The 13,311-nt window shown below is 40.3% G+C and overlaps 1 protein-coding gene across 2 annotated transcripts in view; it reads right to left on the bottom strand.

Annotated features, from left to right (window-relative positions):
- Rit2 (Ras like without CAAX 2) overlaps nucleotides 1-6,727 on the bottom strand; it is a 300,536-nt gene extending 293,809 nt beyond the window's left edge. The window contains exon 1 of one of the 2 annotated variants that reach the window (XM_041660142.1): nucleotides 6,663-6,727. Coding sequence is in view for 1 of the 2 variants with exons in the window: in XM_041660141.1 (XP_041516075.1) it covers nucleotides 6,303-6,405 (103 nt within the window). In the remaining variant the exon portion in view is untranslated. Of the gene's footprint in view, nucleotides 1-6,302; nucleotides 6,638-6,662 lie in introns of those variants that run through there. The other variant, XM_041660141.1, reaches the window with a different exon arrangement.
- Between the last annotated feature and the right edge of the window lie 6,584 nt (nucleotides 6,728-13,311).

Here is a 13,311-nt window from a genome sequence, read left to right as displayed (position 1 = left end):
AGGGTCCTACCTAAATATAATAAAAGCTATTTACAGCAAGCCAACAGCTAACATTAAATTAAATGGAGAAAAACTCAAAGCCATCCCACTAAAATCAGGAACACGACAAGGATGTCCACTCTCGCCATACCTCTTCAATATAGTGCTTGAAATTCTAGCAATAGCAATAAGACAACATAAGGAGATCAAGGGGATTCGTATTGGAAAGGAAGAAGTTAAGCTTTCGTTATTTGCAGATGATATGATAGTGTACATAAGCGACCCCAAAAATTCTACCAAAGAACTCCTACAGCTGATAAACAGCTTTAGTAACGTGGCAGGATACAAGATCAACTCCAAAAAATCAGTTGCCTTCCTATACACCAAGGATAAGGAAGCAGAGAGGGAAATCAGAGAAGCATCACCTTTCACGATAGCCACAAATAGCATAAAATACCTTGGGGTAACCCTGACCAAGGAAGTGAAAGATCTACTTGACAAGAACTATAAGTCTTTGAAGAAAGAAATTGAAGAAGACACCAGAAAATGGAAAGACCTCCCTTGCTCTTGGATTGGGAGGACCAACATAGTAAAAATGGCAATTCTACCAAAAGCAATCTATAGATTCAATGCAATCCCCATCAAAATCCCATCAAAATTCTTCACAGATCTGGAGAAGACAATAATCAACTTTATATGGAAAAACAAAAAACCCAGGATAGCCAAAACAATCTTATACAATAAAGGATTGTCTGGAGGCATTACCATCCCTGACTTCAAACTCTATTACAGAGCTACAGTATTGAAAACAGCTTGGTATTGGCATAAAAACAGAGAAGTCGACCAATGGAATCGAATAGAAGACCCTGACATTAACCCACAAACCTATGAACACCTGATCTTCGATAAAGGAGCTAAAAGTATACAATGGAAAAAAGAGAGCATCTTCAACAAATGGTGCTGGCAAAACTGGATGTCAATCTGTAGAAGAATGAAAATAGATCCATATCTATCACCATGCACAAAACTCAAATCCAAATGGATTAAAGACCTCAATATCAGTCCGAACACACTGAACCTGATAGAAGAGAAAGTGGGAAGTACTCTACAGCACATGGGCACAGGAGACCACTTCCTATGTATAACCCCAGCAGCACAGACACTAAGGGCATCATTGAATAAATGGGACTTCCTGAGGCTGAGAAGCTTCTGTAAAGCAAAGGACACTGTCACTAAGACAAAAAGACAACCCACTGACTGGGAGAAGATCTTCACCAACCCTGCAACTGACAAAGGTTTGATCTCCAAAATATATAAAGAACTCAAGAAACTAGACCGTAAAAGGCTAATCGACCCAATTATAAAATGGGGCACTGATCTGAACAGAGAATTCTCAACAGAAGAACTTCAAATGGCCAAAAGACACTTAAGGTCATGCTCAACTTCCTTAGCGATCAGGGAAATGCAAATCAAGACAACTTTAAGATACCACCTTACACCTGTCAGAATGGCTAAAATCAAAAACACCAATGATAGCCTTTGCTGGAGAGGTTGTGGAGAAAGGGGTACACTCACCCATTGCTGGTGGGAATGCAAACTTGTGCAACCACTCTGGAAAGCAGTGTTTCGGTTTCTCAGGAAATTCGGGATCAACCTACCCCTGGATCCAGCAATACCACTCTTGGGAATATACCCAAGAGAGGCCCTATCATACAACAAAAGTATATGCTCAACTATGTTCATGGCAGCATTGTTTGTAATAGCCAGAACCTGGAAACAACCTAGATGCCCTTCAACGGAAGAATGGATGAAGAAAGTATGGAATATATACATATTAGAGTATTACTCAGCAGTAAAAAACAAGGACTTCTTGAATTTTGCATACAAATGGATGGAAATAGAAAACACTATCCTGAGTGAGGTAAGCCAGACCCAAAAAGAGGAACATGGGATGTACTCACTCATATTTGGTTTCTAGCCATAAATAAAGGACATTGAGCCTATAATTCATGTTCCTAGAGAAGCTAAATAAGTTGAATCCAAAGACAAACACATAGGCATCCTCAGGAATATTAACCTTCATCAGGCGATGAAAGGAGACAGAGACAGAGACCCACACGGGAGCACCGGACAGAAATCTCAAGGTCCAAATCAGGAGCAGAAGGAGACGGAGCACGAGCAAGGAACTCAGGACCACGAGGGGTGCACCCACACACTAAGACAATGGGGATGTTCTATTGGGAGCTCACCAAGGCCAGCTGGCCTAGGTCTGAAAAAGCATGGGATAAATCCAGACTAGCTGAACATAGCGGACAATGAGGAATACTGAGAACTCAAGAACAATTGCAGTGGGTTTTTGATCCTACTGCACGTACTGGCTTTGTGGGAGCCTAGGCAGTTTGAATGCTCACCTTAGGAGACCTGGATAGAGGTGGGCAGTCCTTGGGCTTCCCACAGGTCAGGGAACCCTGATTGCTCTTCGAGCAGATGAGGGGGGGGGGGACTTGATCGGGGGAGGGGGAGGGAAATGGGAAGCGGTTGTGGGGACGAGGCAGAAATTCTTAATAAATAAATAAATTAAAATAAAAAAAAAAAAAAAAAAAAAAAAATCCCATCAAAATTCTTCACAGATCTGGAGAAGACAATAATCAACTTTATATGGAAAAACAAAAAACCCAGGATAGCCAAAACAATCTTATACAATAAAGGATTGTCTGGAGGCATTACCATCCCTGACTTCAAACTCTATTACAGAGCTACAGTATTGAAAACAGCTTGGTATTGGCATAAAAACAGAGAAGTCGACCAATGGAATCGAATAGAAGACCCTGACATTAACCCACAAACCTATGAACACCTGATCTTCGATAAAGGAGCTAAAAGTATACAATGGAAAAAAGAGAGCATCTTCAACAAATGGTGCTGGCAAAACTGGATGTCAATCTGTAGAAGAATGAAAATAGATCCATATCTATCACCATGCACAAAACTCAAATCCAAATGGATTAAAGACCTCAATATCAGTCCGAACACACTGAACCTGATAGAAGAGAAAGTGGGAAGTACTCTACAGCACATGGGCACAGGAGACCACTTCCTATGTATAACCCCAGCAGCACAGACACTAAGGGCATCATTGAATAAATGGGACTTCCTGAGGCTGAGAAGCTTCTGTAAAGCAAAGGACACTGTCACTAAGACAAAAAGACAACCCACTGACTGGGAGAAGATCTTCACCAACCCTGCAACTGACAAAGGTTTGATCTCCAAAATATATAAAGAACTCAAGAAACTAGACCGTAAAAGGCTAATCAACCCAATTATAAAATGGGGCACTGATCTGAACAGAGAATTCTCAACAGAAGAACTTCAAATGGCCAAAAGACACTTAAGGTCATGCTCAACTTCCTTAGCGATCAGGGAAATGCAAATCAAGACAACTTTAAGATACCACCTTACACCTGTCAGAATGGCTAAAATCAAAAACACCAATGATAGCCTTTGCTGGAGAGGTTGTGGAGAAAGGGGTACACTCACCCATTGCTGGTGGGAATGCAAACTTGTGCAACCACTCTGGAAAGCAGTGTTTCGGTTTCTCAGGAAATTCGGGATCAACCTACCCCTGGATCCAGCAATACCACTCTTGGGAATATACCCAAGAGAGGCCCTATCATACAACAAAAGTATATGCTCAACTATGTTCATGGCAGCATTGTTTGTAATAGCCAGAACCTGGAAACAACCTAGATGCCCTTCAACGGAAGAATGGATGAAGAAAGTATGGAATATATACATATTAGAGTATTACTCAGCAGTAAAAAACAAGGACTTCTTGAATTTTGCATACAAATGGATGGAAATAGAAAACACTATCCTGAGTGAGGTAAGCCAGACCCAAAAAGAGGAACATGGGATGTACTCACTCATATTTGGTTTCTAGCCATAAATAAAGGACATTGAGCCTATAATTCATGTTCCTAGAGAAGCTAAATAAGGTGAATCCAAAGACAAACACATAGGCATCCTCAGGAATATTAACCTTCATCAGGCGATGAAAGGAGACAGAGACAGAGACCCACACGGGAGCACCGGACAGAAATCTCAAGGTCCAAATCAGGAGCAGAAGGAGACGGAGCACGAGCAAGGAACTCAGGACCACGAGGGGTGCACCCACACACTAAGACAATGGGGATGTTCTATTGGGATCTCACCAAGGCCAGCTGGCCTAGGTCTGAAAAAGCATGGGATAAATCCAGACTAGCTGAACATAGCGGACAATGAGGAATACTGAGAACTCAAGAACAATTGCAGTGGGTTTTTGATCCTACTGCACGTACTGGCTTTGTGGGAGCCTAGGCAGTTTGAATGCTCACCTTAGGAGACCTGGATAGAGGTGGGCAGTCCTTGGGCTTCCCACAGGTCAGGGAACCCTGATTGCTCTTCGAGCAGATGAGGGGGGGGGGGACTTGATCGGGGGAGGGGGAGGGAAATGGGAAGCGGTTGTGGGGACGAGGCAGAAATTCTTAATAAATAAATAAATTAAAATAAAAAATAAAAAAAAAAAAAAAAAAAAAAAGAAAATCTCCAGCTATTGGGACAGTCAGTAAAATCTAACAGGAAGGAAGGTCAGATAGACCACTATTATGTACATAAGGTTACATAGTAAATGGCCTCCTGGAGGCTGCTCCTGACACTATCTTTAGTTCCATGCTCCGGGTCTAAGACCAGGAAACAGATTGACAAGTTACTCTCTTTCCATGCCCCCAGGTCCTGTAGAAACAAAGTAACATCAGCTAGCGCACAAATGACATGTGGATACCCAGACCTCACCATGTCTGTCTCGGTTCACATGCTATCAGAGAAAGACTCTGACACTGACATTTTTCAACCTCTCCTCTAATACGCTCTTTCATCTCTCCTCCTGCTCTGTCTCTTTCTGTCTCTATGTAGCTCAGTCTTTCTCAATCCTTGCAAAACATAGCCTGGTTTATGTACATTATAACCTTTACTAGCTTCTCATTAAATCTACACATTCATTTTCCTTCTTATGCCATTGCTTACTTCAACAGAAAATAAACTATTTTTAAACTCCTCATTCATAAAGTTATTAAGTTTCCATGCCATGCTTCTTTCCTAGATGGCATGACTCCCCTTTCTGTGACACAAGCTTTATATCACTTCTAGACCTACCTTACCCCCTTCTCCCCTTCAGGCTATTTCATTTTTGGATAAAAAAGAGACTTCTGTCTTTTAATATTCTTTATGACCTCTTTATATTTCCTGTACACTATAATTATTCTTTCTCCCTCCCTTGACTTCTCAGCTTTTTCAGTCTTGTTAGACGTACACCAAAGCTACTAGCTTGTTCCTTGGTCCTCAACTTTGAATTTTATTTCCATGAAGGAAAATGCTGAATTTCTTTGGTAATATTTGTCTGGGCTCACTATTCATAAATACATGTCCCCAGTGGGGATCCTCTTATGTGTATATGAAGTACTGTATTATCAGCTCATACCTTAACCATGACCAAGCTGTGAGACTCAGCCTGAAGCATCGCTGGGTGACTGCTCATTTAGTTTGTTATAAATGGTGTGTTACGCTCCCATAGAAACAAACCATTGCCTGCTATGCTATGCTATGCTATGCTATGCTATGCTATGCTATGCTATGCTATGCTATGCTATGCCAGCCTGGATTTTCAACTCTTCCTCTCATTACCATCTCAAATGCCTTCTCACAGCTTTCCTTTAATTTGCTTAACCACAAAGCATGACTCGATTACCCTGCTTGCCTCCCACAGCGAGAAACATTCTTTTTAAACCACTATTACTTTCCAAATCCAACTTTTTCTTTAAAAAAAAAAAAATCTATGCATGCAATAGCAGACACAGAAAATCAGACTACTCCTCAAAACACAAGCAAACAAAGCCCTTCCAACAACTAGCACCAAAACTACTGAGGATGTACCTGTGTTTGTAACTGCCTCTTTAACTAAAGAGGCACAGAAATCCTCTTTTAATTTGTGTATTTATGAGAACAGTAGAAAATTTCTCCCGCATGAGTTTGTCTAATATATTTCACATCTAATGTAAAGACCCAGAAACCCAGAACAAATATTACTCAGCATGAAATGAAAGAAACAAATTATCCTCTTAAAGTTCTACGCATTATGACTGCTCTCTCCGAATTCTCCTGACTCTGGAGCTTCCCCTTAAGTCTTTACTTTTAATCACCCTGCCAGATGCCCTTCTGGTAGCTGCCATGGTCTACACAGCAGCCTCTATGCAGATTCCCTCCTTCCCCGGCGGCTTTTGAAAACTTACCGCTTTTACCAACGCCCCCTGCGCCCAGCATTACCACCTTGTACTCTCTGGACCCGCCTGGTGAGCTGCCAGGGCAACAGTGGGCTTCATTTTCTACTTCCATCTTACCCAGGGGAACGCGAGGAGAAAAAAGGAAGAAAAAGTCACCCGTGTCAGGTGCTTGCTCAGATAGTAAACAACTCTAAAACTGTGTCAAAGGAAAGCTGTAGTGCATGACAAGAACCATCAGCGTCGGGCTGCCTGCTGGTCCTCTGCTGGAGCGGGTCTCATAGCAACCACTTCAATTGCTTCCAATAAAAATCTGGCTTTACCTCCCCCTCCCTCTGATCCTTCACCGTTTCACATCTCCACTGATCTCACTTGCTCATTCTGGTTTCTCCTTTCCCTCGGTGTTCTATTTCTCCATTGCTCTTTCTCAGTTTTCCTCTCTCTTTTCTCTTCTGGGTGCCCCCCCCCTTCCCCGGCTGCAGCAGCAAGTTTTTAGATGCACACACACTTGAGCTCATTCCAGACTGAGGGGCTATAATAGAGAGAGTCTGAGCCTTAAGAAGAGATGCTGTCTCACTAGCTGACTTCTGTTACTGCAGCTTCAGAGACATTATTTTATTTTAATCAGAGTCAATTACTTGAACATTTTCTGTGAATTGTATCGGAGCTATCTCTCGAGATCTGCCCTTACATGTCTCATTTTGGAAAAGGGGCGCCACCCATAAAAAAAAAAAAAAAAACAACTCTGGGAACATAAGGGTGAGTCTTTAGTGTCGTTGGGATAATGCCTAAGAGGAGTTGCTTGCTCATTGTGTGTGCAGTGGAGGTCCTAACATAGGGGATAATTAAATTAGCTCATTGCCACGTCTGAACATGGATCATTCTTATTTATACCAAGTCATTAGAAACAAAGTGGATTATATGACTCTGGCAAGCATGGAAGATATACAATAAATATGTTTTTATTAAAATGGTTGCATATTAAATCATAGAAGAATCTAGGCTGTTCTTCAGAAGGTCAAAGTCTTTCTCATCTGAATTCTTACAGCCTTTTCCACTGTGATCTTCTAAAACATGAAAGTCTCAGAATAGTTTCAATAATCTCTACTTATCAGTCAGATCCTGTCCTTCTGTAGAGGCAATGGCGTTCTTCATATGTTAGGCTTCTTGTTGAAGTTGACCTTAGAGGATGTATCCAAGTGTTTCGAGTACATTGACTTGTCTTTCTAATTTTTAAGATCCTCCATAAAGAAACCATATATTTGGTTTTTAGAGACAGGGTTTCTCTGTGTAACAGTCCTAACTGTCCTGGAACTAGCTCTTGTAGACTAGGCTGATCTCGAACTCACACAGATCTCTTTAAAGGAGTGTGCCACCACCACTCAGCTAATTATATTTATTCAATTCTGTATATCACTATAGTGTGCAATGAAGTAAGGGGCACAGGATAAGTGTTTGGTACGTTTTCCTGGTTGTGTTCAGTACATTTTCTCAGCTATGGCTGAGAATGCCATAGCCAAGAGCTCAGATTCTGGGGCCATGTGACTTAATTCTCAAACAGGCTCAGTCTGATTCACTCAACTGATTTTTCAACAAAATGATATGTAAAACCCTACATTCTCAATCCAGGCATACATAGATATATAATATCACATTATTTTGGTTTTCTCTTGAAGCATAATGCTGACAGCTAATTTTATAAATATATACTAGGGAAAAATATCTTCTAATGTGCTTATCCAAGTACTTAAGTCTTTTTTATTTTCTACTTATCTGTCAAGATTTGATTTATTTTATTGAGTTCTAAGAATTCTTTATATATTTTGAATGTAATCCTTTTTTGCATCTTACTGATGCATCTTCATTGTATACAGGTTTTTTTTCATATAATATTTTCAAGTCTTTTGGCCATAATCAGCTCCTTTCTTCCCTGCCTTTGATATCTTCCTTTTTCTCCTCCCTTCCTCTAGTCTTTTCTCTTCTTTCATATTATTATATATAATATACATACATATATACATATGTACTCCCTGTAAGATTTTACTCCATCTGTAGTTTTTCTTATAGAATCTTTCAAAGAGCTGGAGGGGAGAAAAGAAATATAATTAAAATATATTTTTAAAAAATACCAAGATATTTAAATGTTAATTTAATTTATGATTGTTTTATTTAAGACATATTCCAGGGGACCTTTCTGTTTGTGCATTTCCCTGTACACTCTCTCTTTCCAATCTCCTTCCACTATAGTTCACTTATGAACCTAGTTCTCTTCATTTCTGTAGTAACTCCCCAATTTGGGGGTAATTTTAAACTGTGCTTCCCCTTGTGCTACAGAACTAAGTTTAAAGACCTCCTAGATGTACCCATGACAACTCTGCTTACGTTTGAACTTTGGTGTGTCTAGAAATGTCAACACATGGAGTTGACATTGTCATCAGTAAGATCATAAGAGGATCAGTACCTTCCAAGATCCAGTTTGGATTCTGTTTCCGTTATATTTGATTTTCATAACCGGAACATTCTCTAATTCACTCTCTCCTAGCACAAGTTCTCTGCCCTGTCCTGTTTTCAGAGGGCACAATTGAGCCTGTACACATAAATCATCAACCTATTGACCATGCTGACACATTCATATATCAAATACAAAACCATACAAGCCAGTGGCTTCCAATGTCTCCCACAGACACAAATCATTACCTGAGGCCATATTCCAACTCTGCCTTCACACTCTGCAGAGTAAGCAAGCTATGAGCTACTTGTCTTCCTGGCAAAACCATCAATTCTATGATTGGATCTAACAAAGAAATATGGCTTACCATATTTCATGTACTTACCATGTTTTGAAAAATTAAAATGTTATCATTAAATGAAACAAAAATATAAACAGCATTTATCATTTAGTGGTTTTGTGTCTAGATCTGTTGCTGAAATATCATGACCCTGAGAACACTACATGCCCTCTAGTCAGGCCGTCTGCTACTAAGTTGTCCATATCAGCCATGCTGATTGTTGGTAAAGCACAGAAATTGTACTGAGAGCTCTGTCTTTGGTCATCCACTATTCAGAAGACTTATTTTGATATTGGGTAAGAGAAAGAAATACATACAATTGTTTTCAAAGTAAACATATGAGGAGCTTACCAGAAATCCTGTGAGACACTGTGAGAGGGAATTGTGGCTGGTGAATTAACTGTCTTCTCAGTTATACTATGTCTATCTATATTCCTCGCCTGAAAAATCAATAGTACTTTTCCTTTTACGTGGAGTTAAAAAAATAAAACATGAAATACAGAAAGACTTTCCTAACTGAAGTCTACTTTGCCTGTTCTTTTAAGTTCTAGGAGTCTAGCTTTTTTTTTTTTTGTCATGTGTTACTAAGGATCTTTGATCCTGATTAATAGTAATCAGATTATAAAGCATTAAGGTTAGTGACTTTTGTATTTTCTTTGATTTATGACTTAGCCACTACACCCACAGGCCATGCTTGTGTGTGTGCATGCACATGTATGTGTGTATGTGTGTATGTATGTGCTTAGAGAGTTAGAAGGATATCTTTTGTAGATATATAAATGTTCAGTGAAAGGAAACATTTAAGCAACTGAAATCATCACATAACAGATATCCCTGAACTCAGGAAAATTGTCTAAAGTAACATACCTTGGCACGTCCCTTTGAAAACCCATTTCTACTGCATGAAGACCTAGGTGCTAGGTTAAAAAGGAAGCACTTGGCTCTTATAGAATGATTCAAGCACAGTCTAATCTGCTTCCAGGCACCATGCTTTCCACTATAGCCCTTCTTTTTAAAAAAAAAATGATTTTTATTTGTATTTAAACAGTAGCCAGATATGGCGGCACACAACACTAGAGAGTTGCTTGGCATTTAAGAGCACTTGTTGCTCTTGTGAGCACCCCAATTCAGTTCAAAGCACTTCATCCGTGTCTCCAGTCCCGGGAGCTCCAACGCTCTGCAGGCACCAGGGTTATACCTGGTGCACAAACTTATGTATGGGTAAAACACCCATACACATAAGATAACAAAGTAAACATATCTAAAAAAATAAGTTTGCATTCCCATGCCTGGCTTTTAAAAATCATAATAATTATCGATATTATAATAATCTATAACGTTTTAAATGCTCAAATCGCGTTTTAAATAATCGCAATTTAAATCTGTACTGTCTTTTTTCTTTTTTTATTTTTTTTATTGAAAAAAGGAAAAAAAAGTTTCCAGCCTCCCATTTCCCTCCCCCTCCCCCACTCCTCTCCCCCTCCCTCTCCAGTCCAAAGAGCAGTCAGGGTTCCCTGCCCTGTGGAAAGTCCAAGGTCCTCCCCCCTCCGTCCATATCTAGGAAGGTGAACATCCAAACTGGCTAGGCTCCCACAAAGCCAGCACATTACGTAGGTTCAAAACCCCATGCCATTGTCCTTGGCTTCTCATCAGCCCTCATTGTTCGCCATGCTCAGAGAGTCCAGTTTTATCCCATGCTTTTTCCGTCACAGTTCAGCTGGCCTTGGTGAGCTCCCAATAGATCAGCTCCACTGTCTCAGTGGGTGGGTGCTCCCCTCATGGTCCCGACTTCTTTGCTCATGTTCTCCCTCCTTCTGCTCCTCATCGGGACCTTGGGAGCTCAGTCCAGTGCTCCAGTGTGGGTCTCTGTCTCTATAACCATCCATCACCAGATGAAGGTTCTATGGTGATATGCAAGATATTCGTCAGTATTGCTATAGGATAGGGTCATTTCAGGTTCCTTATCCTCAGCTGCCCAAGGAACTAACTGGGGACATCGCCTTGGGCTCCTGGGAGCCATTCTAGGTTCAAGTCTCTTGCCAACCCTAAGGTGGCTCCCTTAACTAAGAATTGTGTTCCCCTATCCAACCTTCCTTTATCCCAATCCTCCTTTTTCCCCAAGTTCCCCCCATCCTCCTCTTTTCCCTTTTCTCTTCCCATCTCCCCTTACCCCCATCCCACCCCACCCCCAAGATCCCAATTTTCTACAATTGGTGAACCTAAAGAAGTTAAGTAAGAAGGTGAACCCAAGGAAAAACATATAGTAATCCTCTTGGCTATGGGAAGTAGACAAAATTGCCGGGGATTTCATTTTTCACTTCTCTACTTTTCCTCAGGTGTTATTCTGCAAAGTCCATTTTTGTCTTCACTGGAATGTATATATTGTTTGTATTACAAAGATATTTTTACATTTCCACTTACCTAATCTCAACAATGCAACTTCTCCATTTTCATCTTTCTCTCTCAAGAGTACAGCACTTGCTAAGAGCTCAATTTAAGCAATATCAGATCTAAGGTTCTAATCATTCATTTAATGATTCACAAGGAGACAGCAGATGCAGTGCAGGCAGGTCGGAAATGTCGCCAGAACATGAATAAGGGTCCAGTAGAGGAAACAGATTGTTGGCATCAAACGCTTTTAGGTTGTTTTCCAGCTCTGTGAGTTAAATTCCAGGGAAATGGTCAAGTTATCTTTCGAGACTGGCTTCTTTTGATGGATTGCTATGAGTTTCTTATTTTGTTTTCCTTGGGAAACTGGCCTGGTTTGGAGATTGGCTATCTTCAAGTCTTGTGCATGCAACAACAGCTGCCATGAGGTCATGAACGCGATGGTCTTCTCATGTCCAGAATGCTTTATTTCAGTCCAGGCCCCCAGTCCTGTGGCCTTTCTGCTCCCTGTTCCGTGATATACCCTGAGCACTGATGGTGCCCTGGACTGGGGACCTGCTCTGGGACCTGCATATTGGGTCAATAACTTTTATCCTGGCCTTCAATTTTTCCTCTCTCAGAAAAGTTAATCCCAAGACTAAGAGATCAATAGCCAAATCCTTTGACAACCATATTGACTTGTCTCTGGGGGAAGTTCCAAATACATTTAAGACAAAACAATTAAATAATAACAAGACTCAAATATCACATTCTGATGGTCAACAATAAATAAAAATGTTTTGAATGTACTATCCATATGTCAAAGGGTTAACAAAATTTCAAAATCCTCCAGAGTCAGCATTTCTTAAAATTCAAGTTATGGATTCAAGATTCTCAAAATTTATGCTTTATTTTAGCTGTGCCCATTTGAGTTAGTCAGTCATGTAAGGGTATGAGACCAAGTTCTGAATACTCTAAGACGCAAAGTCCCTTTGCACTGTGCATAAAAATTCCAGTGGGGACTCTCACTGACTGTGTCTGGTTCATCCACCCCAATTGCAGCAAAAAAATGACAGAGAGGTTTCCTGGGGTCTAACGCCACAGAATTAATTTAATTTCTTGCAACTGAGAGTCCATTCCTTACCTAGCAACATCAGGTCGGCTGACTATCTAAAGAAGTCAAGCTATGATGGCACCAGTAAACAACACCTCTTCAGCCCTGGCCCATGCATGGCAGAAACTTGAGGATTTAACCACCTGAAGAAGCAAGTGATCTGTTTTTGCCTACTGTCCTTATGTACCGCTACTCTGGTTTTATCTATTGTTATAATATTAGTTCTAGTCTTCTGCATAGTTCTGGATGCTGCAGCTCCAGCTAACTGGAAATATGGCAAAAAAAAATTCTGTTAGTATTCTTTTATCTTTTTTGCGTCATATACTTTAATGACATTCATTGTTACTAATATTTCTCCACATTCCTCTTCCCATAATTAGCTGACATAATAAACTCAATAAACATTATACAGATTGAATTGGTGGTGGAGATTTCTAATATTTTGCTTAGATAATTTTACAGTATGCTTCAAATGCCACTACATGCCATTGCTGTTAGCATCAACATGGCAATTTTCTAAGTGAAAAGTGAGATAATGCTTGAATTTTTACCAATGCTAGTTATGAGACTGTTTCTAGTTGGCGAGAGGCAAAGTAGAATTGTAGTGTACCCTAAATGCATAGCATAGCTTTCATGGATAAGATAGCCAATATCCAATGGGCACTAAGCATCAGGCATGCATCTCTTTACAAATGAGCTCATTATGACCACACAAGATCATGGAGAACTATTACTATGGACTACATGAGCT

The sequence above is a fragment of the Microtus oregoni genome, unplaced genomic scaffold (assembly GCF_018167655.1).
Source record: "Microtus oregoni isolate MIOR12 unplaced genomic scaffold, Mior012 000011F_ref0000422, whole genome shotgun sequence".
Taxonomy (NCBI): domain Eukaryota; kingdom Metazoa; phylum Chordata; class Mammalia; order Rodentia; family Cricetidae; genus Microtus; species Microtus oregoni.
The sequence above is the reverse complement of the archived record's forward strand: the minus strand, read 5'-3'. Positions and strand labels throughout refer to the sequence as shown.